The 25,858-nt window shown below is 49.8% G+C and overlaps 2 protein-coding genes across 2 annotated transcripts in view; one reads left to right on the top strand and one right to left on the bottom strand.

Annotated features, from left to right (window-relative positions):
• Positions 1-4,016: 4,016 nt before the first annotated feature.
• Rmc1 (regulator of MON1-CCZ1) lies at positions 4,017-24,829 on the top strand. Its single transcript, XM_055625755.1, has 20 exons — positions 4,017-4,207; positions 4,571-4,647; positions 6,692-6,776; positions 8,276-8,332; positions 9,984-10,070; positions 12,940-13,080; positions 13,313-13,416; positions 14,777-14,866; positions 14,951-15,056; positions 15,870-15,981; positions 18,137-18,181; positions 18,368-18,421; positions 19,389-19,517; positions 20,050-20,156; positions 22,854-22,973; positions 23,240-23,317; positions 23,555-23,659; positions 23,749-23,817; positions 23,897-24,122; positions 24,668-24,829. The coding sequence occupies exons 1-20, from the start codon at positions 4,106-4,108 to the stop codon at positions 24,745-24,747; spliced, it is 1,974 nt and encodes a 657-aa protein (XP_055481730.1). The 5' UTR covers positions 4,017-4,105; the 3' UTR covers positions 24,748-24,829.
• Npc1 (NPC intracellular cholesterol transporter 1) overlaps positions 24,555-25,858 on the bottom strand; it is a 45,240-nt gene continuing 43,936 nt past the window's right edge. The window contains exon 25 of the mRNA XM_055625754.1: positions 24,555-25,280. Coding sequence (XP_055481729.1) covers positions 25,198-25,280 — 83 coding nt within the window. The 3' untranslated portion in view covers positions 24,555-25,197. The remainder of the gene's footprint in view (positions 25,281-25,858) is intronic.

Genomic DNA, 25,858 nt, shown 5'->3' with positions numbered 1-25,858 from the left:
CCTTTAATCCTGGCAGAGGCAGGCAAATTTGTCTCAACAACAACAAAACCCCAAACATTCTGAGCTGTTGGGCAAAGACCAGTGTGGTGGTTTAGATAAGAATGGCCCCAGAGGCTAATGTTTGAATGCTTGGTCCCCAGTTTGGGGAACTGTTTAGGAAGGATTAGGAGGTGTGGCCTTGTTGAGGGAGGCGTGTCACTGCGGGTCAGCTTGGAGGTTTCAAAAACACATGCCAGGCCCAGGTGTCTCTTTGCTGCCCGTGGTCAGAATGTAAACTCTCAGCTACTGCTCCAGTACCAGGCCTCTTTCCTGCCATGATGATCATGGGCCAACCCTCTGACACTGTAAGCAAGCCCCCAATTAAATATTTCCTGTTGTGAGTTGCCTTGGTCATAGTCTCTTCACAGTAATAGAACAGTAAGTGCATGAGGAAGAGGAGACAAGGCAAGAGGTTAATCATAAATGACTAGGAAGAGAGGTTAGGCTAACAGAGCTGATTTGTACACGTTTCTTCCAGCTTTGACTTCCCAGCTCTAGCATGAGAATGCTGGGTTCACCTCCTTCTTTTACATGGTTGCAAGTTGTTTGTTTGTATATAAGTAAGATTTATTTTGTGTAGATGAGTGTTCTATCTGCATTTACACCTGCCAGAAGAGGAAATCAGTTCACATTATAGATGGTTGTGAGCCACCATGTGGTTGCCAGGAATTGAACTCATGACCTTTGGAAGAGCAGACAGTGCTCTTTAACCACAAGGCCATCTCTCCAAGTGTTTCTTGCAGCTGTTGCTGAATCAGCTTTCTCAGAGTATCAGGCCAGAATAGCATACTTGGGAGTGACATGTTTTTCCCACCCTTTCATTTGACTGCTGGACCAGCTGTGCCACTTGCCGGCTATTGGCAGGAGGCTCAGTTTTTGGAAGACAGCAGGCAGCAGCTCCAGGGTCCTGCCCTTATAACGTGGCAGCTGGCAGCTAGTTTTCCCAGAGCGGTGGATGCAGGATGGTGAGGAAGGAGTCAGAGGCTTAAACTTTTTTTTTTTAGTCCATAATAAGATTAATTCCCCCTTCCTTTTCCTCTCTCCAAAGCCTTTTATACCCCTCCTTGCTCTCTTTCAAATTTGTGGCCTCTTCATTATTGTGTCTCCTAGGGATGTCAGAAGCTACACCCCCAGTCTCACAAACACTGTGTCCTGGTGTGCTGAATACTTTTACCCTCATGCCTTCAGCTTGGCATCACTGTTGCCAGCACTCCGGCATCCAGGGAACAAGATGAATGAGGGTGAGGGTGGGTTTGGGCCTGTTGTTTTCTATTAAATAGGACAATAGGCTACCATGATGCAGTTTAAACTCCTTCCACCAAGATGCACACAGTGCCTTTTAAAAAGTGCAAATAATGCTAAAAGCAGAAAAAGAAACCCAAATCATCCAAAAGTCTAAGACAACCTCCTTATCCCTTGTCACTTTTTATATACACATACAAATATGCAAAGAAACTTGAATTGTGACTCAGAACCCATAAGTAGAGCAGGTCAGAAAGCAGAGATGCCTGTTCAAAGCCTGCTAGGAAGAGTGCACAGCATACAGGGAATAGATAACAGGTATGCTTGAGGCAGGGTAGGAAGGTGGGGAATAGTAAGTGGACGAGAAGGGAAAGAAACTCCCGTGCTAGGATCTAGTTGGTCCTCCCTGGTTACTGACAGGAACTTCACCACAACTGACAAGGTCACAAAAGCCTTGTGTGTTTTTCTTTAGACCTCCCAAACACTTTTTTTTTTTTTTTTTTAATTGAGTGCTCTATCTGCAGGTGCAGAAGAGGGTATAGAAATGTGGTTGCTGGGAATTGAACTCGGGACTTCTGACTAAGAAGAGCAGACTTAAGCTCTAGACCACTGAGCTATCTCTCCAGCCCCTAAACAAATATGTTGAACACACCAGATGTGTTGTGCTTTCCTGGGGCTAGAATTTCTTAACCCCACGTCAGCAATTCCTCATTCATCCCTAAGCCTGGACAGGGCTCCTCACAAAACCACCTGATAACTTGAGAGAAATAACTAAACCAGCTTGTATGTGTTTGTTACTTAATTTTTAAAGACTACTTAAAAATTTAAACTTGGCCTAATCTTTAAACTTTGTTGTAAATTCCAGGCTTTTGAGAGGCCATCGGATCACGCATTCAGTTCATTCATATATACACACATACACTGTAAAGGCATCTGAGGCCAAGTCTTCCAGAGCCCACACCTGTGTTGTCTTAGATGTGTGCTATAATTTGCCTGAATCAGTCTCTCTCTGACACACACACACACACACACACACACACACACACACACACACTTCTTCCCTCTGGCTTAGCCTGAAAGTCTTCTGCACGTTCAAGGAGCCAGCTTCTGACTAAAGGCCTCTCAGTGGAAAGGGAGAGCCTCCAGACTGCCAGCAGCAATGCTGGCCTATATTTCACACACATACTTTTGGTTTTTTGAGACAGGGTTTCTCTGTGTAGCCCTGGCTGTCCTGGAACTTGCTTTGTAGTCCAAGCTGGCCTTGAATTCAGATTCACCTGTAACACACATACTTCTAAACCCAGTTCCTCTTATATTATTAATGCTCATTTTCTAACCAAAAGGAATTTAGAAAGCTCAAAGAAGAAAATAGTGGTCATTGAAACAGCCGCTAAGCAGTGAGAAGTATGGTAGGAAATGGTCCTTTGGTCATGTGTCACACTGTCTGACAAAGAATAGGCAACAAAAATCAAAACAAACAAACAAAAAAAAAAAAACAGGGATAAGAAAGTGTGTGCTACTTTTAGGTACTATAAAGTGTCAGAGCACACTCTAGGATCCTTGGACAAGCAGGCACTGCTGCTTATCTCACAGGCCAGAGCTTCCGGGCTCTGGAAAACACAGGCCCAGCATAAAATATGAAGAGGAAGTAAACATTCAGGCAGGGAACTGCTCACACACCCTCCCCTGGGGGGCAGGCAAGTGACCCTAATTCTGGGGGACAAAACTCAGTCTCCCAGCTAACCTGATCTCACCCACTCCCAAGTGGCAATCTCCCTTGGGGTCCCCATAGAAAGCCTGGTGTTTGCCACTTGGTTGGCTCGGAACAGTTTTTTTGTTTGTTTGTTTTGTTGCTGTTGTCTTTTAAAACTCTTGTTTTTGTTTTTAAAAATCTTCCAGCCCTGGGTGTCTTGGTCACTCCTCACCTCAGCCCCTCTTTCAAAGCAGCACAGCCATGTTCGGGCAAAGTGGTAGCTAGTGTCCAGTCCTCACTGGAGGATCGCAGCTCTCAAGGTCTGGCTGCCTTGGGTGCTCTCCAGTGCCTTCATGAGACTTCACAATGAATGCAAGTTAAGATTTTCAGTTTGCTAATTCTTGTTCCATGTTCCAATACTTTAAGCTTTCAGATGAAACAAAAGTTGTTGAGCAGTCATGAAATCCCAGTACTAAGAGGCCCTCTTCTGACCCATCAGTACACACACATTTACACACCACACACACACACACACACATCTTTGAAGCTCCAAATGCTGGCACTTCTGGCATATTGGGGGTTAAAACTTAAACACGTAAACTTTGGGGGAGGGGCAACATTTAGTCCCTAACATCCTAGCAGATGGCAGCACCGCAGCATGGCAGCATGGCTGAGACAGAATGCTCAAGAATCAGTTTCCGGGCTGGACACAGAGCTCCGTGAATACAGTGGTTGCCTGGCGTGAGTGAGGTCCTGAGGCGAACCCAGAAATCAATCCTGGCTCATAGGTCTCGCCTGCTGCACGCTTACCGCCAGCCTCCTGCCTCATCTCTGTAAACTGACTAAAGTGACAGCAGCAGGATCCCCGGGCGTAGGCGACGCAGACGGCGGAGTCACCGTCGCAGGCAGGTTAGAAACCTAGCTCCTCCCGGCAGCCCGCAGACTTCCGGGTCACGTGACCCGCTCCCCCGGGGGCGTGGCTTCGGTGCTAGAGCCCGCCCCGGCCCCCCGAAGCGCCGAGGGCCGCGGGTCACGTGGGGGGCGGGGCGGGGCTAGGGCCGCGGCCCGCGGGGGAGACCGAGACCGTGGACGGACGGCGTCTCGGCCGCCGAGCTCCCGCCGGGCCCAGCCATGGGCGGCGAGGACTACTACCTGGAGCTGTGCGAGCGGCCCGTGCAGTTCGAGAAGGCGAACCCGGTCAACTGCGTGTTCTTCGACGAGGCCAACAAGCAGGTGAGCGGCGCCCGCGGCGAGGGCCGGCGCCCAGACGCCCTAGCGCCGCCGCGCGCGAGGCGGACGGGCTTCGGCGGCCAGGGTGCCCGGTGATTCGCACGGGAGCCGAGGCGAGGGTGCAAGTGCAGGGGCAGCGCCAGCGCTCGAGCTGCCTGTTCGAGGGCCGTCGTCAGGGTCTGGCCTGCTCCTGCGCGGTGCCGTATTTGCGCACCGCTTCTTTTTAACATTCGGCTAAACGCCTACCTGGGAATGTGCCCGGTTCAGGTGAAAAGCAAGGGTGTGGTACGGTAGACGAGGTCCTTGAAGGGTTGAATCTGGGTCCTTACAGGGCTCCGACCATTAACCGTGCCTCCTCTTCCTCAGGTTTTTGCTGTTCGGTCCGGGGGAGCTACAGGAGTGGTCGTTAAAGGCCCAGATGACAGGAATCCCATCTCTTTTAGGTAATTTGCTCTTTGCAGAATAATATCCACTTGGAAACACGGGCGGTTTTCTGATTCAGAAAGTTGAGCCTTTTTGTCTCGGCCTCAGCTAAGCGGCTTGACGTGTGCGTGGATGGAGTTCTGTCTGTGGGAGAAAGTGGCGGACACTTGGCTGGTGCAGTTTGGGTTCAGAACAACTGTCAGAGTGATATATGGGTAGCAGTTCATGTGGGAACCCAAATCTCTCAGGGCACCTACTTCCTGGTATTTGGAGTTACGGAGTCCGTGTGTTCAGGCACTCATTTCTGCTATGCGGGGAACTCATTTCCTCATTTATCCCCGGCCTTCCTCGAGTTTTTGCAGGGTGGAGGAAAATCCAGCATTCCGTGTGTAATGGAGAAAAATCAGGGCTTCCGCTGAGGTTGATGTGCAGACCAGTTGTCCCAGTAGCAGCCCCTTTCACTTTCACAAGTCCCCCAGTTTGGGCGATCAACAGTCTGTCAGTTCTTATTGTGATTGCGGTGGCAGAGGCCCTATGGGCGGAGGGTGTAGGACGTAGGACCTCTTAGCCCCCTGGGAAGCTGAGACAGCTAGCTTGCAGGTTAGCCGCTGCCTCCCAAGTACTGGGATGGAAGGTGTGTGCCACCACTGTCCGCCTTGTTTTCTTTCATTGGTCCCTGTTTAGCACACACTGGCCACAGCAAGCAAGAGAAGAATTTGAATTAGCCTGGCCCCCTTTGGGGAGATCAGCTTAACTGGGAGAGAAGAGATTTACAAATACTGTTTGCCATGATAAGCTCTGTGCTAGTGCTCTGCTCAGGATGAGGGAGCTCTTAAGGGCGCAGCTTTCACCTCCGCATGCGGTTGAGCGTGGCTGAGGTAAAGGGAGCGCTTTCTGGTTGGAGACTACCTTCTAGATAAGCAAAGGCATGGTGTTTTGGGGACTCTTGGTCAGGGTATTTGTGTAGGGGAGGGGACTTAGAGAAGGCATGGTGGCTGGCGGAGCTTTGAACATTTTGTATTCCAGTGCAATTAGGGCTTTTCCTTGATGGTGAAAATCTGTCAGGTCAGCTATGGTGACGGTACCTCTGCATTTGGAAATAACACGACTCCGGGTTGTTGGGAACCAAGACAGTAAGAACACAGACAGTGTTAGTTTGGCTATGTGTTGCCGAAAGGGCTCTGAGGTGCAAACTGCCTCCTTCCTGCGGACAGCCCATACAGAGTTGGGAAGTTAGTGGGGAAATTTGAGGGAACTGCCTGTCCTGGGCTACATTTCAGCATTCTGAGGAGCTCGAAGTATTGATATAGCATTTAGCTTGTGTAAGTGTGCATACATTTCTTTTTCTTTCCTCCTTGAGCTTTGAGACACCGTCTCGTTGGCACATTAGCATGGCAAGGGATCCGTAGGGGCCTGCTTGTGTCTGTCTCCGCGGTACTACAAGCGTGTGCCACAGTGTGCACTCCAGCTGAGCCCTAACTTTTTTTTTTGTTTGTTTGTTTTGTTTTGTTTGGCTTTGATACAGTGTTTGTATAGCGCTGGCTGTCCTGGACCCTGGACCCGATTATGGAGATCACACTGGCCTCCACCTGCCTCTGCTTACTGAGTGCTGGGATTAAAGGCATGCACAACCACACCCAGCTAGCTTTTTTAAAAAACAGCTTTATTGAGTTATAATTGGCTCACCATAAACTGCACATGTACTATATATTATACATCCAGGAAACCATCACACAATTGTAATGAGTATCTCTCTATCCCTCAAGGTGTTCAGTGGTTCTCAGGTGACGTGTGTGTGTGTGTGTGTGTGTGTGTGTGTGTGTGTGTGTGAGAGAGAGAGAGAGAGAGAGACTGAGAGACCCTAGTTCTACAACCATTTGGGTATGTCCTCTGTCTTCTCCTCTAGCAAGTGGTTGCCAGTAGATTTTGTTCACAGCTTTAGAAAATCAATTCTAACATTAGGCTAAGGTTTGCTGCTTCCAAAGTTACCTGTCTTTTTGTCAATAGCAGTAAGAGCTAGAATTCAGGGCAGTTTCTCTTTTAACATGCTCTTTCTTCTTTCAGAATGGACGACAGAGGAGAAGTGAAGTGCATTAAATTTTCTTTAGAAAATAAGATACTGGCTGTGCAGAGGACCTCGAAGACCGTGGTAAGGCCCAGCCTAGAACAACAACGAAAAGAGAACATGAGACATGTACTTAGGAGAGGCAGAGCTGCCGAATTCTGGTTGTTTTTTCAACCTCAGAGGTTCAGTGAAGTGGGGCCGTTGAGAGCCTTTACAGCTGAGAAAGGCAGAGGAGCAGATAAATGAACTCAGCATTAGTCTGACCTGAAAAAAAAACCAAACTGTATATATTCATGATATGAAATGCTGAGTTTCATCATGACGTTTTCATACATGTGTATTATGATCCATGCTCATGTTCTGCACCCATTGCCTTCTCTTGTTTCTTCTCCTGGCCCTCTTCCTCTAAGTAGTCCCTTCTCTACTTTAATTATTTTTATATGTGTGGATGTTTTGCCTGTGTGTGTATCTGTCTGTGCCATGTGTATGCAGTACCTGAGGAGGCCAGAAGAGGGCATAGGATCCCCTGGAACAGGAGCTACAGGTGTTTGTTAGCTGCCATGTGGGTACTGGGAATTGAATCTGGCTCCAGGAGCAGCCAGTGCTCTTAACTATCCAGCCTCCTTTTTTTTTTTTTTTTTTTGGTTTTGTTTTGTTTTAAGTAATTGAGATCATTATGCATCTCTATGTTGCATGCTAGTTGGCATCATGGATTATGTGAGGTATATTTTTGACTATTTGGTGAATTAATCTTATTCAAGTCACTTCATCACATCTGCAAGCTGGATTGGGTAGGAACAGGTAGATGAGTGTAGTTGGAGCGGCATGCTGACCCCTGATCCCTTGGAAGCCCTCCCCACTGCTGGCGTGGCATGGGATGCAGTGGCAATGTTAGCCTCGTATACAGGAGGTCCTGGGCTTGCTGCTAGCATCTTGTTCATCGGTTAACCCGTCATCAGTCAGGCGTTCGTTCGATTCACTGTTGTCAGCTGTGAAGTAGAGAAGACGCAATCAGGACGGTAGACAGGCACCTGTGCCTGCTGCTGCTTTGGTTCTGTTGAATTTCCAGGAATTTCTCTCTCCAACAAAGTCTCCTTTTATGGCCCAGGGTGGCCTGGAATTTACTACATAGCCCAGGTTGGTGATGAACTTTGAGCAGTCCTCCCGTCTCAGCTTCTTGAATGCTGAAATCCTAAGTGTGAGCTGCCATACTTAGCTTGAGGGATGAGTTTTAAACATCTGAGCTCCAACTGAGTGTTTGGATGGACTATTTTTAGTTGGCTGATAAATCTAGTGTCCTTTGACAGTTGACCCCAATTTGTCTTTCTGTCTTTTCTGTCTGTTGTGTTTGTCTGGCTATTTTCTAGTCATTTAAAAAAGAATCTGTCAGGCATAGGGGTGCATACCTTTGCTTCCTTCCAGCACTCCGAAGGCAGAGGCAGACAGCTCTACGAGAGTTCCAGGACAGCCAGCGCTACCTAGTGAGACTCTGTCTCAAACCCAAACCGAAACCATTTGTCCATTTTATTTCATACAAAGCTGTTCCATCTGAAAATTTCCCTTTTTTTTTTTCTGTCTTTCAGGACTTTTGTAATTTTATTCCAGATAACTCTCAGCTGGAATACACACAAGAGTGCAAGGTACAAGGGGGTACAAGGGGGGTGGGAGCTCATTCCTCACCCGCAACTTCCACTGTTGGTTGTGTGTGGAGATGAAGGGGAGAGTAGTAGAGACACGCACGAACTGGGAATGGCCCTCTGGGGAGATGTTGACAGTGAGCTGCAGAGGTCGGCTGGGGGACAGTTTCCTGCTTTGAAATTCTGTCTCTTCAGCTGTAAAGTGGAGGATGCAGGGGTGAGGTTACCTTTAGCGCTGTCCAGGACTTCCTCGAGGTGCTGGCAGGCTTCTGTGTCCCAGGCCTTGGATCCCAGCAGTAATGTCTTGTGAGGTTCTCTGAAGTGTTCTTTCCTTGATGAGTGTCCCTCCCATGGCCTTACACTTTTTGTAGGTATAAACCCCAGGCTCTCTTAATTAGATTAGCTGGGTATAATAATGAGGCAGGAGGGAGGTCAGCCAAGGTCATTCTGGGGGCAGCTAGCTGGGAGAGTAACCAGCGCTGTCAGCATATGGGAGTAACTTTGGTGTCTTACTGTTCTTGGTAAGTGGCACTCAGGACGGGGTCCTTGTCTGTGAGAGGATCCTCAGCCACTTGGCCAAGCTCCTCCCTGCCCTTCAGGTGCTTTAGGTGTGAAACAAACAGCTCCTTGTCTGAGGATGCTGTGCCCTGTCTGCCTTTGGGCCACCCAGTCTTAGGCCACTAGAGCCCATCTTGGTCTGTGTTCACTGAAGAACTTCAGCCCTTGTGTTATTGCCATGGCTGGGAGAGTGTCATAGTTGAAAGGCAGAAGTACGCTCTGGGTGTTTTCTTTCTGTAAAACTCAGGCTTCCTCTGTTCAGCAGAGTAGAAGGAATTAAGATTTGGAACCTTGGGTGGAAGTGTTGGGACAAAAACCGGGGAAAGCTTCATTTAAAAGAGCATTTGCATGGAAACTTGGCCTGTAATGCCTGCATCTGGGAGGCCGGAGAAGTCTAAGTTTCAGGCTGCCTGGGTTACGCAGTTTAAGGCCAGCCTCTGTTAAAATAGTCAGATCTTGTTTGGAAAAGGGGGGGGGGGGAAGGAAAAAAACAAACAAACAGTGTTAATGAGTAACTGTTCTGAGAACCCGGTGAGTGAGTTATAGTGGCAACAGAACACATGAGCTTTTGAAGACTTCGTACAGCCTTCTTATTAACAAATTAGAACATTTGTATTTTAAACATTACAGTGTGTGTTTTATTCCTGGGTAGTATATGCGCACAAGTGTGTCAGCGTGCATGCCTCACATCATCCTGCTCTGCACTCTCTATCTTCACCCCTGAGGCAGGTCTCCCACTGAACCCGGAATCACGCTGGCAGCCAGCAAGCCCAAGAGACCCTCCTGTCTCTGCTCCCGGTCTCCCACCCCACACTAGGGTTATGGCCACTTGTGGTGACGTATGTGGGTGCTAGGGATTCCAACTCCAGGCCCCGTGTTGAGCAGCAAGTGCTCTTCCTCACAGAGACATCTCCCTAGCCCCTTCCTCTGTGTTCACTTTTATTTAATTATTCTTTGGAGATAGTGTCTCATGGAGTCCATACTTGCTCCACTTTGAAATGTAGCCGTGATGGTCTTGCATTCTCAAATGTCCTGTCTTAGCCTCCTGGGTGCTGGAATATGCTAGCTGAAAACACCTTTTCTGTAACTCTTCCAGACCAAGAATGCCAACATACTAGGATTCTGCTGGACCAGTTCTACCGAAATCGTCTTCATCACGGATCAAGGCATCGAGTTTTACCAGGTATCCTACCAGTTATTAGCTTGTTAGAGAAAGCAAAGCCAGTTCAGCAGCCTATGTTTATACCAAAGAGGTCCTGGAACCAGCCTGTTAGTGAGGAAAGTGAAGCTTCAACAGTCCCTGAGAAAGCCTGTCAGCGGCAGTCTGCACACTGGCACGTCTGTTTATTGTCATCATCTTTTACAAAAGACATATAAACTTCTGCACCATGGTTTGTTTCTTGTGAAGCAGGATGCTTTGGCTGGCGTTCCCAGATTTTGTTCTGATAGTTCTGCTGTGTGGATGATCTGCCATTTCTTCTTCCTGTTACAGGATGCCTAGTTTGATTTCACTCTTTCATCATTACAATGAGAAAGTTCACTGAGATGGTTCACATGTTTCTTCATGTTCAGGGGTGAGGCAGAACTTAGAATTGCATAGATATGAACAGACAGCATTACCTTTTCCACAGACGTTTACACTTTGAGTAGCAGTTTGGAAATCTCTTGTCTGCACTGTTGCTTGGCCTAAATCTCATTGATCTGTAGACAGTTGCCTTCTCGGAGGGAGAAAGATCTTACTTTCCAATAGGATGGCAGTTCGTCATTGACCCCCTTCGAGTTGACTGGCCCTTTGACAGGGTTTGCCTAAGATCATCAGAAAACACAGATATTACGATTTACAGTAGCAAAATTACAGTAAAGAAGTAGCAGTGAAAATAATTTTATGGTCGTGGGTCACCACAACATGAAGAACTGCATTAAAGGGTCCCAGCATCGGAAGACTGAGGGCCACTAGACTGGGAAGAGGGGTCTTCTCATTGGATCTTCCTGGGATCACCTTGTCTTTTTTTGGCTTTGGAGAAGGTGCGGTTGACCAGAGTTCAGCGTCTTCACTCACCTTGTGAAGTATCCCCAGAGCCGAAGCTCTTCATCCCTCAGACAGCTTCCTTGTCCTTCTCCAGCCCACAGCAGGAGGCTTGACTGTGGCGCTCAGTGTGTGCAGCACCGTGCCTGCCTTCTCGTGATTGCCTACTGGGCGCTGCTTGTCTGCAGGCCGGGCTGCAGTTGCTGGGCTGTGTTCTCTGCTGCTGATGGCCATGTGGCTACTTCTTTCGCGTTTGTGAATTATGTAGCCGGAGTCATGGGTGTGCAGATGTATTGTCACAGTTCTGGTTTCTGGTGCTTTAGATACACATACTCAGGCTGTCATCTCATCGATGTAATGAGAGCAGTGTAAATTAGAATTGGTAGAGAGAATGTGCCTAATGTAAGTGACAAGTGAGATGCTCGTGTCATGACCTTTGCTGTAGGACCACTGTGTTAGGCTTGGTATGTCATTATGAGGAGCACTGTAACGTTTGCATCTGTACACAGACAAGGGAACCCCGTGCATAGCCTGACACAGGTGCGCCCTGCAGTCATCTTTAAAAACAGCTGTGCTCAGTGCCTAAGAGCACTTGGTGCTGGCTGGAGAGATGGCTCAGTAGATAAGAGCACTGTCTGCTCTTCCAGAGGACCTGGGTTCAATTCTTAGCACCCACATGGCAGCTCACAACTGTTTGTAATGGCAGTTCTAAGAGAGCTGACCCCTCACAGCAGTGCACATAGACTTTTTAAAAAGCACTGTGACTCTGCTTTCTCAGGGACATGGTGGTCACAACATGTATAACTTTAGCGCCAAGGCATTCAAAACCCTCTGCAGCTTCCACGGGCCCCAAGTGTGCACATCGTCCGTGTATGCATCTAGGCAAAACAGTTATACACATAAAACAACTCTGAAAAAAAAAAAAATTCTCTTCTCCCCAGTGAGAAAGGTCTTCGGGTCCCGGAGACGCAGGGTAGGTCTGCTGAGGTGGGGCAGTGCTTGCCATACGGGCATGAAGTTGTGGCTCCATCCTTGGAACCGTCACGTGAGGAGAGAGCCCTCGCACAGAAGGTGTCTTCTCACGCCCATGCGCACAGCATGACGCACCCTTGACTACGCACAAAGGAACAGAGAAGTAGACTGTAAAGAAAGAGCCCCAGCCTGCTCCCGAGGTTCTCCGTGGGTGCGTTTGTGCCACAGTGCACACGTGTGGAGGTTGGAGCACAGCCCCGTGGAGTCATGGTTTTGGAATTCTGGGGTCGAATTCAGGTCAGGAGGCAGGTGCCTATACCTGCTGAGTCAGCTTTCTGGCCCCACACACACTCTGACTTTGGGAGCGTGGGTGATGAGGTCATGCTATGTGGCTTTGTTTTCCCTCACCGTTCTTTGGCACATCGCTGAGTGAGCGTTGAGTCTGAGCAGTGTTCTTAGTGTATCAGAGTATGGAGAGATGTTCAGCTGGGCCTAGATTCTAAAGTGCCGCCCGTGCACAAAGCCTTATGAACGGTGGGGTTAGGAAAAGGGAGCCTGACTCTGTGCCAGGTGGAGTGCAGAGGGTCCTGGTGGCTAGGGAAGGGTGGCCGACTCAGTGCCTGCGCCCAGGCATCGCTTCCCTGTCACTGTTCCTCTGCTTAATGGAAACTTGTGCTTCCTTGCCCTTTGTTGCTTGGTCCCTGAGCATATGGAGGCTCAGCCATGGTTAGGATGGCCATTCAACTGCTCTCGGCCTGCGCCAGCCTGAGTTTCTCCTCTGTCATGTTGTGCTGTCTCTCAGAGTGTAGGAGAGAGTGAATAAGTGAGGCGTGGAAAGCACTAGGCCGAAATAAATACAAATAGCTGTTCCCTGTGTGGCCCGCGGGCTGCCTGTTTTTATGAGGTGCTGGCAATTGAGCTGGAGCCTCACGTGTGCTATACAAGCTCTCTACCACTCGGGTCTCTCCTCAGTGGGCTTTCTGTGTTCCTTATTTACTGAATTTGGGGTAGCAGTCTTTTAACGTGAGATTCCTTTTCTTGCCCCTGGTCCCAGGTGCTGCCCGAGAAACGGAGTCTCAAGCTCCTGAAGAGCCACAACATCAACGTGAACTGGTACATGTACTGCCCTGAGAGTGCCGTGATCTTGTTGTCCACTACAGTCCTTGAGAACGTCCTGCAGCCTTTTCATTTTAGGGTGAGCGAGCCCAGCCCTTACCACAATTCCTCTGCCCCCTTCCCTGCGCAGCATTAAAGCCTAAGTCACAAGAACCCTGCCTCTTAGGCCATTAGAGGGTGCACCAGGTCCAAGAATGGAGCTGGCTGGTTCTGTGCTGTAGCAGCAAAGAAGTGTCGTCATTGAGTTGATGTAGAGCAGGCGAAAACATGGAAGGAGTGCCCTAAACTCTCCTAAACTTTCCCCTAAACAGGCTGGCACCATGTCGAAGCTTCCCAAGTTTGAGATTGAATTACCAGCCTCACCGAAGTCAACCAAACTTAGCCTTTCAGAACGAGACATTGCGATGGCGACCATGTATGTCTGTCTGCAGAAGGTTCCATTTTGTAATTGTTTTTAGTGATGTAAGTGTGTTAGGAGGTCAGAGGAAAGGGACCCTTAGAGGAATAACAAGGACTTCTTTTTAAACTTGATACTTTTATTTTCATGTGGATGTTTATCTGTGTGTATGTGTGTGCAGCGTGTCTGTGCAGTACCCTAAGAGGTCAGAAAGGGCGTCAGGTCCCAGGAAGTGGAGTACAGCTGGTTGTTAGCTGATGTGGGTGCTGAGAACTGAACCCGGGTCTTCTGGAAAAAATGCAAGTGCTTGAACCATCTTTCCAGCTCCGGCATTTTATTTTGATTGTACTAGTTTGTGATTTTTTTTTTTTTTTTTTTTTTTTTTTTTGTCTGACACAATGACGGTATTGAACCAAATAGCTTTGTCTTAGAATTTTAAAAAATTCTGTTGTTTGAAGATTAAGAATTTTTAAAACTAATATACAAATGTTAAAATACAATTTTTTAAAACAAACATGGAATGGAATTACTTACATAGGAAATTATATAATTACTTGGAAATACAGATATCTCAAGTTTTAACTTTCATACTGAAAGTTTCAGAAACCAAATGAAATCGATACGAGGAAACATTTCCTGCCCCTGCGTCTCTGAGTGAGCAGTCTCGGTTTGCTCTAGTGGCCAAGGCTATGACTTAGTAGTTACCCAGCATGCTCAGAATTTTCAGATTTATCCCCAGCACCAAAACCCAAGCTTCTAAATTGTTTCTAGCTCTTCTCTGAGTTCTTTGTTTTGTTTTAAGTAGAGTGCACTTCTCTTCTTCCTTATCCGCTCTGTGTTCGATTGGCAATCCAGCTTAGAGATGAGGGAAGCCAGAGCAGTCCTGGCGGCAGTGAGTGGGACTGGCAGGGCCAAGCTCTGCTGGGACTCATGTTCACACTCCAGAGCTGCTCACAGCGACATCTAACGCCTTCTTATTATGGGATGTGTCCTCACTCTATGAATGAACACCCAAAGCTAGAAGTGAACACAGGTGGTCGCGACTGCTGGCCGGAACTTCTTCCTGCTTTGGAAGGCTATGCGTGGCCATGCGGTTTTCTGCCAGAGGACTGTAGTTAAATTTTCATGATCCCTTTATAATACGGCATATAGCCTAGGCTGGGCCGGAACTTGTCTGTAGTGAAGAGACATTGAACTTCTGATGCAGTATTGAAAGTCTGAGCATAAGCCACACAACTCCGTTTCTGCCGTGCTGAGGCTCAGACCCTGGCTCTGTGCGGCCAGGCAAGCCTTACTCCAGCAGCATAGCTGTGTCCCCAGCTGGGGTGGGAGGACTTTTTAATGGCCAGTTGTGACTTGTGTGTCTTTCCCTGACTAGATACGGACAGCTGTACGTGCTCTTCCTGCGGCATCACTCGAGGACGTCCAATAGCACGGGAGCGGAGGTGGTGCTGTACCATCTTCCACGGTCTGTCTCACGCTCTCCTTCCGGTCGACTTGAACTTGAACTGTGGCATGCTGACCTGTCTCTGACCTCTGTGTTGTCTTGCAGGGAGGGTGCATGTAAAAAGATGCACATACTGAAGTTAAACAGGACGGGAAAATTTGCCCTAAACGTAGTAGACAATCTTGTGGTTGTCCACCATCAGGACACAGAGGTACGGGTCTCATGTGGGAAGCTGGCTGGCTGTCAGGGCGGGAGGAGGGGTTAAACACTGGAAGCGATCCCCTCACAGCCTACTCAGAACCTTCAGTGGGCTGCAGCCTGCTTCTGGAGTGCTGGCCTAGCGTGCTCCATCCCCAGTGGGGACTAAAAGCCAGCCATGACATGCACACCTGCTGTCCCAGCACTTGGAGGCAGAGGCAGGAGGAGGATCGGAAGCTCAGTCTCTCTTAGCTCTATAGTGGATTTGAGGGAGCTCGGACTACAAGAGACGCTGTCTCACAAAGGCCAGAGGAGTTTAAAACTTTGAGAAAATAGCCTTTGATTTGGTCTTCGGAATGCTTGTTCTGATGAGCCAGCTGAGCTGGGACTCTGCTGCAGATCCATGGTGCCACTTGAGTCTGTGACCTTTGTTTCGTGTGTGTGTGTGTCTGTGTGTGTGTGTCTGTGTGTGTGTGTCTGTGTAACAGTACTGACCCGTCATGTTTTGATGCTGTTGGGCCCCATCAGTCAATGTCAGGCAAGCCACACCTCTCTCTTGCTGTCTTGGAGGTTCACACTGCTATGTCTCTGGCTAGTGAAGATGTTTTAAGTTCAAAAACATCTTTTAAGTGAAAAAGATCTGCCTATATCTCTTGGTGATGTTAGAGGAAGCAGGCCATAAGTGCAGGAAGTATAGTGGAAGCGAGAAGAATGGAAAAGAGAGTTGTAGTGAGAACAGCAGTACCCTCTGCGAGTGAGGGCTGGGCTGTGGGGTGGGCGTAAGCAGAGGCTTCCAAACACGTGATGTATTTTCCCTACTCCGTAGACATCAGTGATATTTGACATCAAGCTACGGGGCGAGTTCGATGGCACTGTTACTTTCCATCACCCTGTGCTTCCAGCCCGCTCGATTCAGCCTTACCAGATCCCCTTGGCAGGTAAGAGATTTTTTGACATGACATTGGTGACTTTTCCCAACAGGGCCATATTCTTGCTGCAGTCATCTGGGGTCATGTCCAGAACAGGACAAGTCAAAAAGGGAATCCCAGATCTGCTTCACTCTGCAGAGGGACATTGATTTGATTGTTTTGGGATGCATAGGATTGAACTCGGGACCGTGACAGCTTCTGTATCCCTGTCTCTGTAACCCTGGAATTAAACTCATTATGGCTGTTATTTTAGTGGGTCACACGCCCTTTTACTGTCCCAATTCTGTAGTAGTTATTAATATTTTTAGATTTGCTTTTTATTTGTGTGGTGTGTGTGTGAGCAGGTACATGCACACAAGTGAGTACGGGCATTGTCAGGGGCCAGAAGAGGGTGTTGATTCCCCATAGCTGAGGGCGGGACACTGGGAGCTGAACTCAGGTCCTTGGTCAGAGCAGATGGCCAGAGGTCAGTCATAGTGACAGCTCACTGTGTGTTCTTGAGTTTGTTCTGGATCATTCCTCCTACTGAGGTGGGGGAGGAAGTCAAGTGAGTAGAAAGGAGTTCAGAAAAGAAGTAGCTCCCTTCAGAACAGGGCCTCCGATATTGTGTTACGGTCATTTTAAAGGAGACAACCGTCCAGTTAGCTGAAGAAGTCCCGGGTCACCCATGGTTTGGCCCTGGGGTAGCTCTGTTGTGCACCAGTCAGCTGGCGTGTGCCGGTTGCTCAGCCTATAATTTCCCAGTGCATTTTGCCAGGACAATTGAGAGCCAAGGGGGTGGTGCAATCAATGAGCTCAGCAAAGAACACAGTGAGCAAGAGTCGCTGCCACCCACAGGCGTCTGGGGCCTCGGCTGCCTTCTCTGTGCTTTCTGGCACTGACTCTCCATGGGTAACAACATCAGCAGGAAGGAACAGAGGATGGCAATAGGCTTGGGTGAAAGCACTGTCAGCACGTAGCCCCTCAGCTCTGATGAGTAATAAAGGATCGGTGAAGAGGCTCACTGCTTGACCAAGGTGCTAATTGAAGTGTGTCAGGTGAGTCCAGGAAAGACGGATAGTAAGAGGTCAGGGGCCCGAGGGGTCCTAGGAGTCTGGACAGACAGAGCCTGCCTTTCCCATCATGCTTCCTGGCGGCCCGTGAGCCCCTGGAAACTCTGCGGCTGCCTTCCCCCCCTGCACTGACACTGGGTGGGTATGTACTGGGGTCCTGATTTTATGAGACACACTGGTTGTGTCTTGCTGGACAGGTGGCTTTTTTGTTTGACTGTGTTAGCATCACCTGGACTCTTCCCTGAGGCAAGTGGAGTTTTCCTCTTCAGTCCAGTGTGCAAGTGCTCTGCTGAAGCCTGTCTGACTGCACAGTCCTCCACTGGGCGGGGGTGTGCTCAGAATGACCATCAGTTACCTACACAGCTACTGAGCACTGCCTCCTGATTGTGTCTGGGTGACAGGCACCGAGCAGGGAACCTGTTGGGCCTGCAGAGCGCGCCCCGTTTCCGCAGGGTGCGTGGCACTCAGGCAGCAGGACTGGGTCTGTCATGCGAGGGCGGGCTGCTTCTTAGGTCAGCCCTCTTCCGCTCAGTGCAGTGCAGTGGGTAGTGGAGCCTGCTGTTGGGTGGTTAAACCGCAAGCCGTCTTCATTTGAACCATCAGCTAATCTGTGGACTCCTTTTGAGCCATCCAGGTCAGTCTCTCAGGGCTGGAGACATGGCTCATTGGTTAAGAGTGCTTGTTGCACTGGCAGAGGACCTGGGTTTGGTCTCAGCATGCACAGATGGAGGACAGCTGTCTGTAACGCCAGCTTCAGGGGATCCACCATCCTCTTCTGGCCTCCCAGACATGTGTGTGGTGCACCCATGTACATTTGGGCAAACCACTGAACCCAGGAAACCTTTAAAAAGTGAACCTTAAAGTCAACCGCCGTGAGGGAAGCTTCCACACACTTCCTCTTCCTGGGGACGTTATCGTGGACTGCAGCTGGTACCCTCCCTCTTCCTCCCCAGGTGTGCCGTTAGTGAGACAGGGTAGTCCACTTCCTCCTCCTCACCTACCTAGACTCAAGTCACACCTGTGGAGACATTACAGAGGCGTCTCTGTCCTAGATCCGGCAGACGTCCTGACGGCCTCTGACGGCCTGGTCACACTGTGCTCTCTATTTGCAGGTCCTGCGGCCGTGACCAGCCAGTCTCCAGTCCCCTGTAAACTCTGTATCCTCACAAAGGTGGTGGCACTGTGTACTAAGGGCCCCTCTTCCCAGCCCACTGCCCACGGCCCTGGGAGCCGCTCCAGGGGAGCAGGCCTTCTGTGGCCCAACATTGGGCAAGGGCTACGTGAAAAGGGCCTTGCCGTTTATTATCCTATTTTCCCAATTTGGAATTTTCTTTAACATACAGATTCTTCATCATGGATCGTCTTTCAGCCAGACATCATTATTAGCGCGAGCCAAGGTAGGCCAGAGGGGCTGTTGGCGGGTAGAAGTGTTGCTGACTTTAGGTTCCTTATCGCCAGAGCTGATCGGTGTGACTCTTTGAGATGAGCCTTCCTTCAGGCTTGAGATTGCATGCCACGCTCCGCTCTCCTCTGTGGCTTGTTTTCTCATGAACATGTATGATTCCTGTGAAGAGACTAAGAATGCCGACTCCCTCTTATTCCCATGGCCATTTCAGAAAAGCCGTGGCATGCTGAGTGGTCTGTGGCCTCATCCCCAGCCCCTCCCCCATGTACCCCTGCCTAAGATGCCCAGTCCCTCATCTGTCCTTGAGCTTGCAACTCTTCCTAGTTGCCCATGGCCGTTTGAGAACTTGTAGTAGTGTCTAGTCATCCTGAGGTTCCGGTCTCGTCCCCTCGGCTTCTTAGGGAGTAGTCGCCCAAATGCCGTGCTCAGCCACTGCGTATTGCACACGCGATTCTCTTCCTTACACTGGCCGTGGCACTGGGCCGTGGAAGCTGAGAGACTGGCCACTTTAGTTACTTTCGAAGTGACGCTTTCCCTCGTGGAACTCTGAGAAGTGTGGCCCCAGCCTGTCAGTACACACGTGTGCTGACCAGCCCTTAGAGTCCATGGACAGTTGGGCAGTTCCCTGTTGCACCCCGAGCCCGTGCAGGAGAAACTAACAGACATGGTACACGGCTGATGAGGGGCTAGGCACGCTGGAGGGGAAGGAGCCCCTGGAATTGAGCTGCTGTCCTTGTTTCCTCGGAGACATCATTGGTGTGAATCTAGTGTGTTCATCACCCATTGTTAGGTTCGCTGAGGGCGTGACTGTTGGCTCTTCCAGTCAGCCACCTTCCCGGGTGTGCTGGCTCCAGGCCGGTCCAGGAGAAAGCGCCATCAACTGAAGAGGCGGGGGCGCCCTTTGCCATCCGGTCCTGGCTTGCGCTACACTGCTGACCATGCTGCCCCTTCACACCCAGGTTACCTCTGGAACCTCCAGGTGAAACTCCAGCCCATAGTGAATCTCCTGCCTGACAAAGGAAGACTGATGGACTTTCTCCTCCAGAGGAAGGAGTGCAAGGTGGTCGTTCTGTCTGTCTGTTCTCAGAGTAAGTGGGCTGACCCTTTCCCACAGGTCAGTGGCTCCCATGGCCTTTTTTTACATTACACCTATGTGTCCATGTGCGTATTTGTATGGTCACATGCTGTGGTACACATATGGAACTCAGGACAGCTTACAAGTCTGCTCTCTTCTTCCATCCTGTGGGTTCTGAGATCAAACTCAGGCAGCGGCGGCCAGTGCTTGTTCCCTGCTGAGCCACCTCGCCAGCACCCCACCCCCACCTTCCATCTGGAAACTGACCGTGGTTTTTGCACTCAGGGCTGCATGCTTCAAGGATAGGCTATTTTCCCCATCAGAAGGACTGGGAAATACAGGCACTGTAGAGACTTCCGAAGAACCCAGCCAGTGTTCTCTAGTGACACTGCCTTGCCACTTGTCACCGAAAGGGATCCTGGCTGATTTTGAGGTGTGGGTTCTCCAAAACATTTCGATGGTGTTTGAATTGGTCACCCTCAGAGATTGCCTTCCACTGAGATTCTGATTACAGTGGGTCTGACCGTGTGTGCTGTCCTTTCCAGTGCTGAGTGAGTCAGACCGGGCCACGCTGCCGGTGATAGCCACCGTTTTTGATAAACTCAACCACGAGTACAAGAAGTACTTGGATGCTGAGCAGAGCTACACAGTGGTAAGTCAGGCTGGCAGAGGCCCACTCTAATAGGTGGTACGGCATAACGTCAGGTTTGGTGCATGGAAGACGGCAGTGTCAGTGGTATACCCAGAGGGCCCACGTGCTGCTGGCCTCGGGCTTCACCTCAACACCCTCACTGTTTTGCTTTTTAAAATCTGAGCTTCCATGTGGGTACATTTTTGTCCTGCCTCTATTCTGTAGAAAGAAAATCAGCCTCGGCTCTTACAGAGCCTGTCCTAATTAGATGTGTGGGTTCCATTCTTAATATTTACAGACGTAAGTTATCTGGAGGGAAGTTTGGGTGAAGTGTATTCAACATGCAACATGTATTTGTTTGAAGACTTAAACAGTTTTTATAAAAGGGTGTCTTTAGTTCAGATAAGACACACACACACACATACACACACACACTTTTTTGTTGTTTTTTTGAGACTGGGTTTGTTTATGCTGGTTGTCCAGGCTGGTCTCGAATTAGAGATCACTTATGTCTGCCTCCTCCTCCCTAATGCTGGGATTAAAGGCATTTGCCACCACTTCCAACCTTCTGGTTTCTTTGTTTATTTTATTTATTTATTTTTAAAGACAGGGTTTCACTGTGTACCTCTGGCTGGCCTGGAACTCAGCTATGTAGACGAGGTTGGCCTTAAACTTGGGAACTCCACCTGCCTCCCGGGTGCCAGTATTAAAGGCGTGCTCCACCACCCCTTGCTAAAATAATGTTATTGAGGAGAATTCCTTTGACTGTTTCATGTATGTACGAAGCACGTTATGCACTCTGCTCTCACCCCACCCTGTCTTCTTCAGCCCATCACCTCCTCCTCCCTACCCCTCTCTTTCCTACCTTGACAGCTTTGTTTTGTGACCACTGATTTCAGCAAGGACTGTGTGTGAGCACAGGTTTGAAAGGTCCATTGGCGCCTGGTGGGATCATTGTTGGATCCACAACTAAAGCCCATGACTGTCCCTTCCCAGATTCCCTCCGAAGCTCAGCAGGGAGTTTCAGGTCCCATGAGCCCCTCCCAATCCGTGATTGATGCCCACAGGTCCAGTGCGTCAGCTGTTGTGAGATCATGGTTGCCATGGCAGTGCTGAGCTCTGCAGATAATATGTTGCAGCCCTTTCCTGTCTTCTGGCTTTCACATTCTTTCTTCTACCTCCTCCACGACATTGTCTGAGTCTCAGAAAGGGCTGAGGATTCACCCGTCAGCTATCCTCAGCATCCAGAGCAGCGCTACATGTCTGTACTCCCCAGCATTCACTGGCAGGGCCAGAGGAAGTGCATCTGAAGATTAGAAACAATGGCCAGGATGCTGCCACCGTCAGTGTCCTCTGGCCGCGGTTAAGTTGCCAGCACTGCATTTCAGTTTACAGAGGTCACATGTTCAGGGAAAGGGTGAGGAAATTACTGTGGCTTATCATTAGGTACAACAGTTAGTACTTCCGGTTTTCTAAAGCAAGAAAAAAGTTTGAGACAAGTGGGAGAAATTATTTCACTTCAAGGACGTGATTAGCAACAATGGACATTTTTTTAAACAAGCTGAGAACCCCACTTTGGCTGTTTGAGGACAGCCGGGCTGATGGGCTGAAGGCCAGGCCACCTCATTTGTCCTCATTTGGCTGTTATGCGTCAGCCACCTGGTGGTGCCTCCCTCCTCCTCTTGGCCCCTCTGATGGTGTCCTGGACTGCGGGAGTCTGGGTCTGAGCCTGGGGCAGGCCCTGAGTGTTACCACGCTGTGGTCATTAGCTGTCACGAAGAAACAGTCGCTCTCAAGCTCGGCCCGCTCACGGCTGCTCGCTCACCTTTGGGGAGTTCCGGCGTACTGATGAATGATCCCCATTACACTGGGCTGTGCCAGCGACTTGGTGGTAGAAATGCAGAGCTGGGTGAGGCCCTATCCATTTCAAAGACTACCACAGTGAATTAAAAGGTCCTAGCATAGGCCCGGCGCAAGAGCCATTCCTGTATTGTCTGGTGGAGCTTCATAAATGAGGGCGCGTAAGAGCTGGAGGGGACGGGAACTCGACAAGCAGAGCAACAGAACAAGATAATTTGAACACAGGGAACTTCCCAGAGACTCATACTCCAACCAAGGACTATTCGTGGAGATAACCCAGAACCCCTGCACAGATGTAGCCCATGGCAGTTCAGTGTCCAAGTGGGTTACATAGTAATGGGAAGAGGGACTGCCTCTGACATAATCTGATTGGCCTGTTCTTTGATCACCTCCTGAGGGGGGAGCAGCCTTACCAGGCCACAGTAGAGGACAATGCAGCCACTTTTGATGAGAACTGATAGACTAAGATCAGAAAGGAGAGGAGAACCTCCCCTATCAGTGGACTTGGGGAGTGACATGCATGCAGAAAGGGGAGGGAGGGTGGGATCGGGAGGGGAGGAGGGAGGGGCTTATGGGGGGATACAAAATGAATAAAGTGTAATTAATAAAATAAAATAAAAAAAAATAAGGGCGCGGCTGGGCAAGAGTTAGTCCTCAGAGGTTAGAACAAGCTTGACTGTGACATGCTTAGTTAATCACAGTCTCCCATGAACCCTGTAGTGTTGGCCAGGGGCCAGCTCTGCTGGAAGAGTTTTGTCTTGCTCCTGTTGGGTTTGCACCTGGGAGTTCACGTCCCAGGCTGACTGTGGTGGGCACCACTCTGGAAGATGGCTAAGGTAACAATTTGCCCCTCTGCAGGCAGTAGAAGCAGGGCAGAGCCGGAGCAACCCCCCTCTCAAGAGGCCAGTGCGCACACAGGCCGTGGTGGACCAGTCCGACGTGTACACGCACGTGCTGTCGCCATTCGTGGAAAACAAGGTATGTTATGGTTTCTGGCTTCCTGAGGGGGTTACTGTGGGGCTGCAACAGGACCCACAGTGGTTACACTAGTGGTGTGTGTGGCCTCGGGAGAGGGCCTGGGCTGTCAGCTTGGCCTCCAGTAGACGTAAGGCGTGGCCACCAGGGTGTATGGCGCAGGACATCTGCCTAACAGCAGCAGAGCAGAACACTGGCCGTTCCTGGGATCAGCGGGCGGCCTGCAGCTCCTTTTGCAACTGACATCACAAGACCCCCTTCCTCCCTAGGAGATGCCGCACAAGTTTGTGATAGCCGTGCTGATGGAATATATCCGTTCCCTGAACCAGTTTCAGATTCCAGTGCAGGTATCTTCAGGGGGGTGTCGGCCATCCTAAGTTAGGGGACTGGGGTCAGAAGAGACGGCCACTTCCTAGGACGTTGGAATCTGCAGACCCAGTGCCTGACTGGGTGACTTTGACATGCCGGTTGTTCTTGGTGCGGATGGGAAGTTTGGTTGAGAATGCGCTAACTACACGGTGGGCATCCTCAGCCGGCCTTGGTTCACTGACTTAGTGCTGCTTGCCTTCCTCCTATGTTCCCAGCACTACCTACACGAGCTGGTCATCAAGACGCTTGTCCAGCACAACCTCTTTTACATGCTGCACCAGTTTCTGCAGTACCACGTGCTCAGCGACTCCAAGCCTCTGGTCTGTGTCCCTGCATTTCTACTTTGTGCTCACTAAAGCCTCCCAGTGGTAACCTCCCAGCTGAAGCTAGGTGAAACCCTGTCTTTCAGGCTTGCCTGCTGCTGTCCCTAGAGAGCTTCTATCCTCCCGCCCACCAGCTATCTCTGGACATGCTGAAGGTAATACCTCGCCACAGCTCCAGGTATCACCAGCATCCCTGCCTGCGGTTGCGCTGACCTCCATCCTTCTCGATTCCAGAGACTTTCAACTGCAAACGATGAGATAGTAGAAGTTCTTCTGTCCAAACACCAGGTGTTGGCCGCCCTCAGGTTCATCCGGGGCATTGGCGGCCATGACAACATCTCTGCACGAAAATTCTTAGATGCGGCAAAGCAGACCGATGATGTCATGCTCTTCTACACCATCTTCCGCTTCTTTGAACAGCGAAACCAGCGTTTGCGAGGGAACCCCAACTTCACACCCGGTAAGGGAAGGCCCGCATACTTCAGGGTGGGAACAGCCCATCGTCCCCTCAGTCTGGGGTCTGTTGACCAAGTACATTCGAGTACTGATGATCTGAACTACACTCTGAGTCTCAGTAGAGGAGTGTTCAGGGCTGAAGTATTCAGGATGGAATTCAGACATCTAGGACATACTTCATACCAGTCTTGGGATCTCTCAAGAATCAGGGACAGGAGGGCTCATGGTGGACAAATGTTAAATGGCTTGGGGCTTGAATGCTTCAGTGTGGAGCAAGAAGCAAGCAGTGACAAAATAGGACTCGAGGGAGAGCAAGCTGAGTTCTGATGTACACATGGTACAGGATGGTGTAAGTGGCAGGTCAGAGATGGTTACTGGGACATCAGCTGTGGCTGCTAAAGGTATGGGCGCTGCAATAAAGAGTGACCTCAGAACGCAGGAGGATGAGGTATTTTATTAAAGAAAAATAAGTTAACCCGAGAGCTTTGCCTGCATTTCTGCTTTCCCACACCGTGACGAACTGGTGACTAAAGCTGCGTTTCCCTACAGGAGAACACTGTGAAGAACATGTTGCCTTCTTCAAGCAGGTTTTTGGAGAACAAGCTCTAATGAGGCCTACGACATTCTGAACTCCCTTGATAGTTTTTTTTTTTAATATAAAAATGTACAAAGTTAATTTATTGCATTAATAAAGCTCTTTAAACTACAAAACAGTGTGATAAAGGACCTACAACATCCTCAAGTGTTGCTAGAAATAAGCTATAGAACGTGGGGGGCCACCTCCCGAAAAAAGGAGGCAGCACTGGCTTTTCGAAAGTGAGGAAGTCGCACTCGCAGCCACCCACCCTTGCTCTTGCCCAAGATGAGGTTTCTCTGCTGTAGGGGCTGGTGACCGCTGCCTCCGCGCCCTAACACTGCTTCGCCAGTCAAGTGTGCGGCCCCGAGAGTGGAAGCCTGGTGGACCTGCACCTGCAGAGCTCTGGCACAGCCTGACGCCGGAAAGCCAGCGTGCAGCTTGGCCTTGACGTGAACTTGACCTATTTGTAGTTACAGAGTCACCCACCAAGGCCTGCCACAGGCTAAAAATTGAGGAGCCGCTCTCGCTCTGTCCCTCGGTATCTCTCCTGGGTGGTCTGTCTTTTAGCTGTGTTTACCGACGGTCCTGTGGGAGCAAAGAAAAGATGTCTAAACAACCTAGGTATGGAAAAATGCCCTTGGTTTTGTGGGTTTTCGTATTTTATTTTGTGTGTGGGTGTTTTGCCTGCATGTGTGCCTATGCACATCTGTGCAGTGCCGCAGAGGCCAGAAGTGGGTGTCAAAGTCCCTCAGACTGGAGTTACAGTTGTGAGCCGCTGTGGGGGTGCTGGGACTGAGCATGGGTCCTTAGCCACTGAGCCATCTCTCTAGCCTCCAGTTTCTGTATGTTAATGCAAGGGCAAATGAGTCCTGTCCTCTTTAAAGACAGACACCATGTGAGGTGGAGTCACCACAGACCTACAAACAAGGGTGCTGCAGAGCCACAACAGCATGGGGCTGGTTCCTTGTTCATCCCCCTGCAGCAGCAGTGATCCCAGGCCTGCCGGCATTGCAGCCCCAACCTGAGGCTTTGTTGGGCATCCAGAACAGGGCAGTGGCTGCCTGAGGACATGGCCTGGCTGGGCACGAAGTGCTGGGGAGGGTCACCTTTTCCTTCTGTAATTCTGAATGCAGTGTCAATTATCTGCTGGCCATCAGTACAAA

The sequence above is a fragment of the Psammomys obesus genome, unplaced genomic scaffold (genome assembly GCF_907164565.1).
Source record: "Psammomys obesus unplaced genomic scaffold, mPsaObe1.curated_primary_1811, whole genome shotgun sequence".
In the NCBI taxonomy this organism is placed as follows: Eukaryota; Metazoa; Chordata; class Mammalia; order Rodentia; family Muridae; genus Psammomys; species Psammomys obesus.
This window is presented reverse-complemented; position numbering and strand designations above follow the sequence as displayed.

What these genes read in the sequence shown, in the direction of transcription:
- Rmc1 (XM_055625755.1), top strand. Translation starts at nt 4,106, where the DNA reads ATGGGCGGCGAGGACTACTACCTGGAGCTGTGCGAGCGGCCCGTGCAG. An exon ending in AGAGGACCTCGAAGACCGTG is followed by an intron (nt 6,777 to 8,275) that starts GTAAGGCCCAGC and finishes TCTGTCTTTCAG; the next exon opens with GACTTTTGTAATTTTATTCC. An exon ending in TCCAGTCCCCTGTAAACTCT is followed by an intron (nt 18,182 to 18,367) that starts GTATCCTCACAA and finishes TTTAACATACAG; the next exon opens with ATTCTTCATCATGGATCGTC.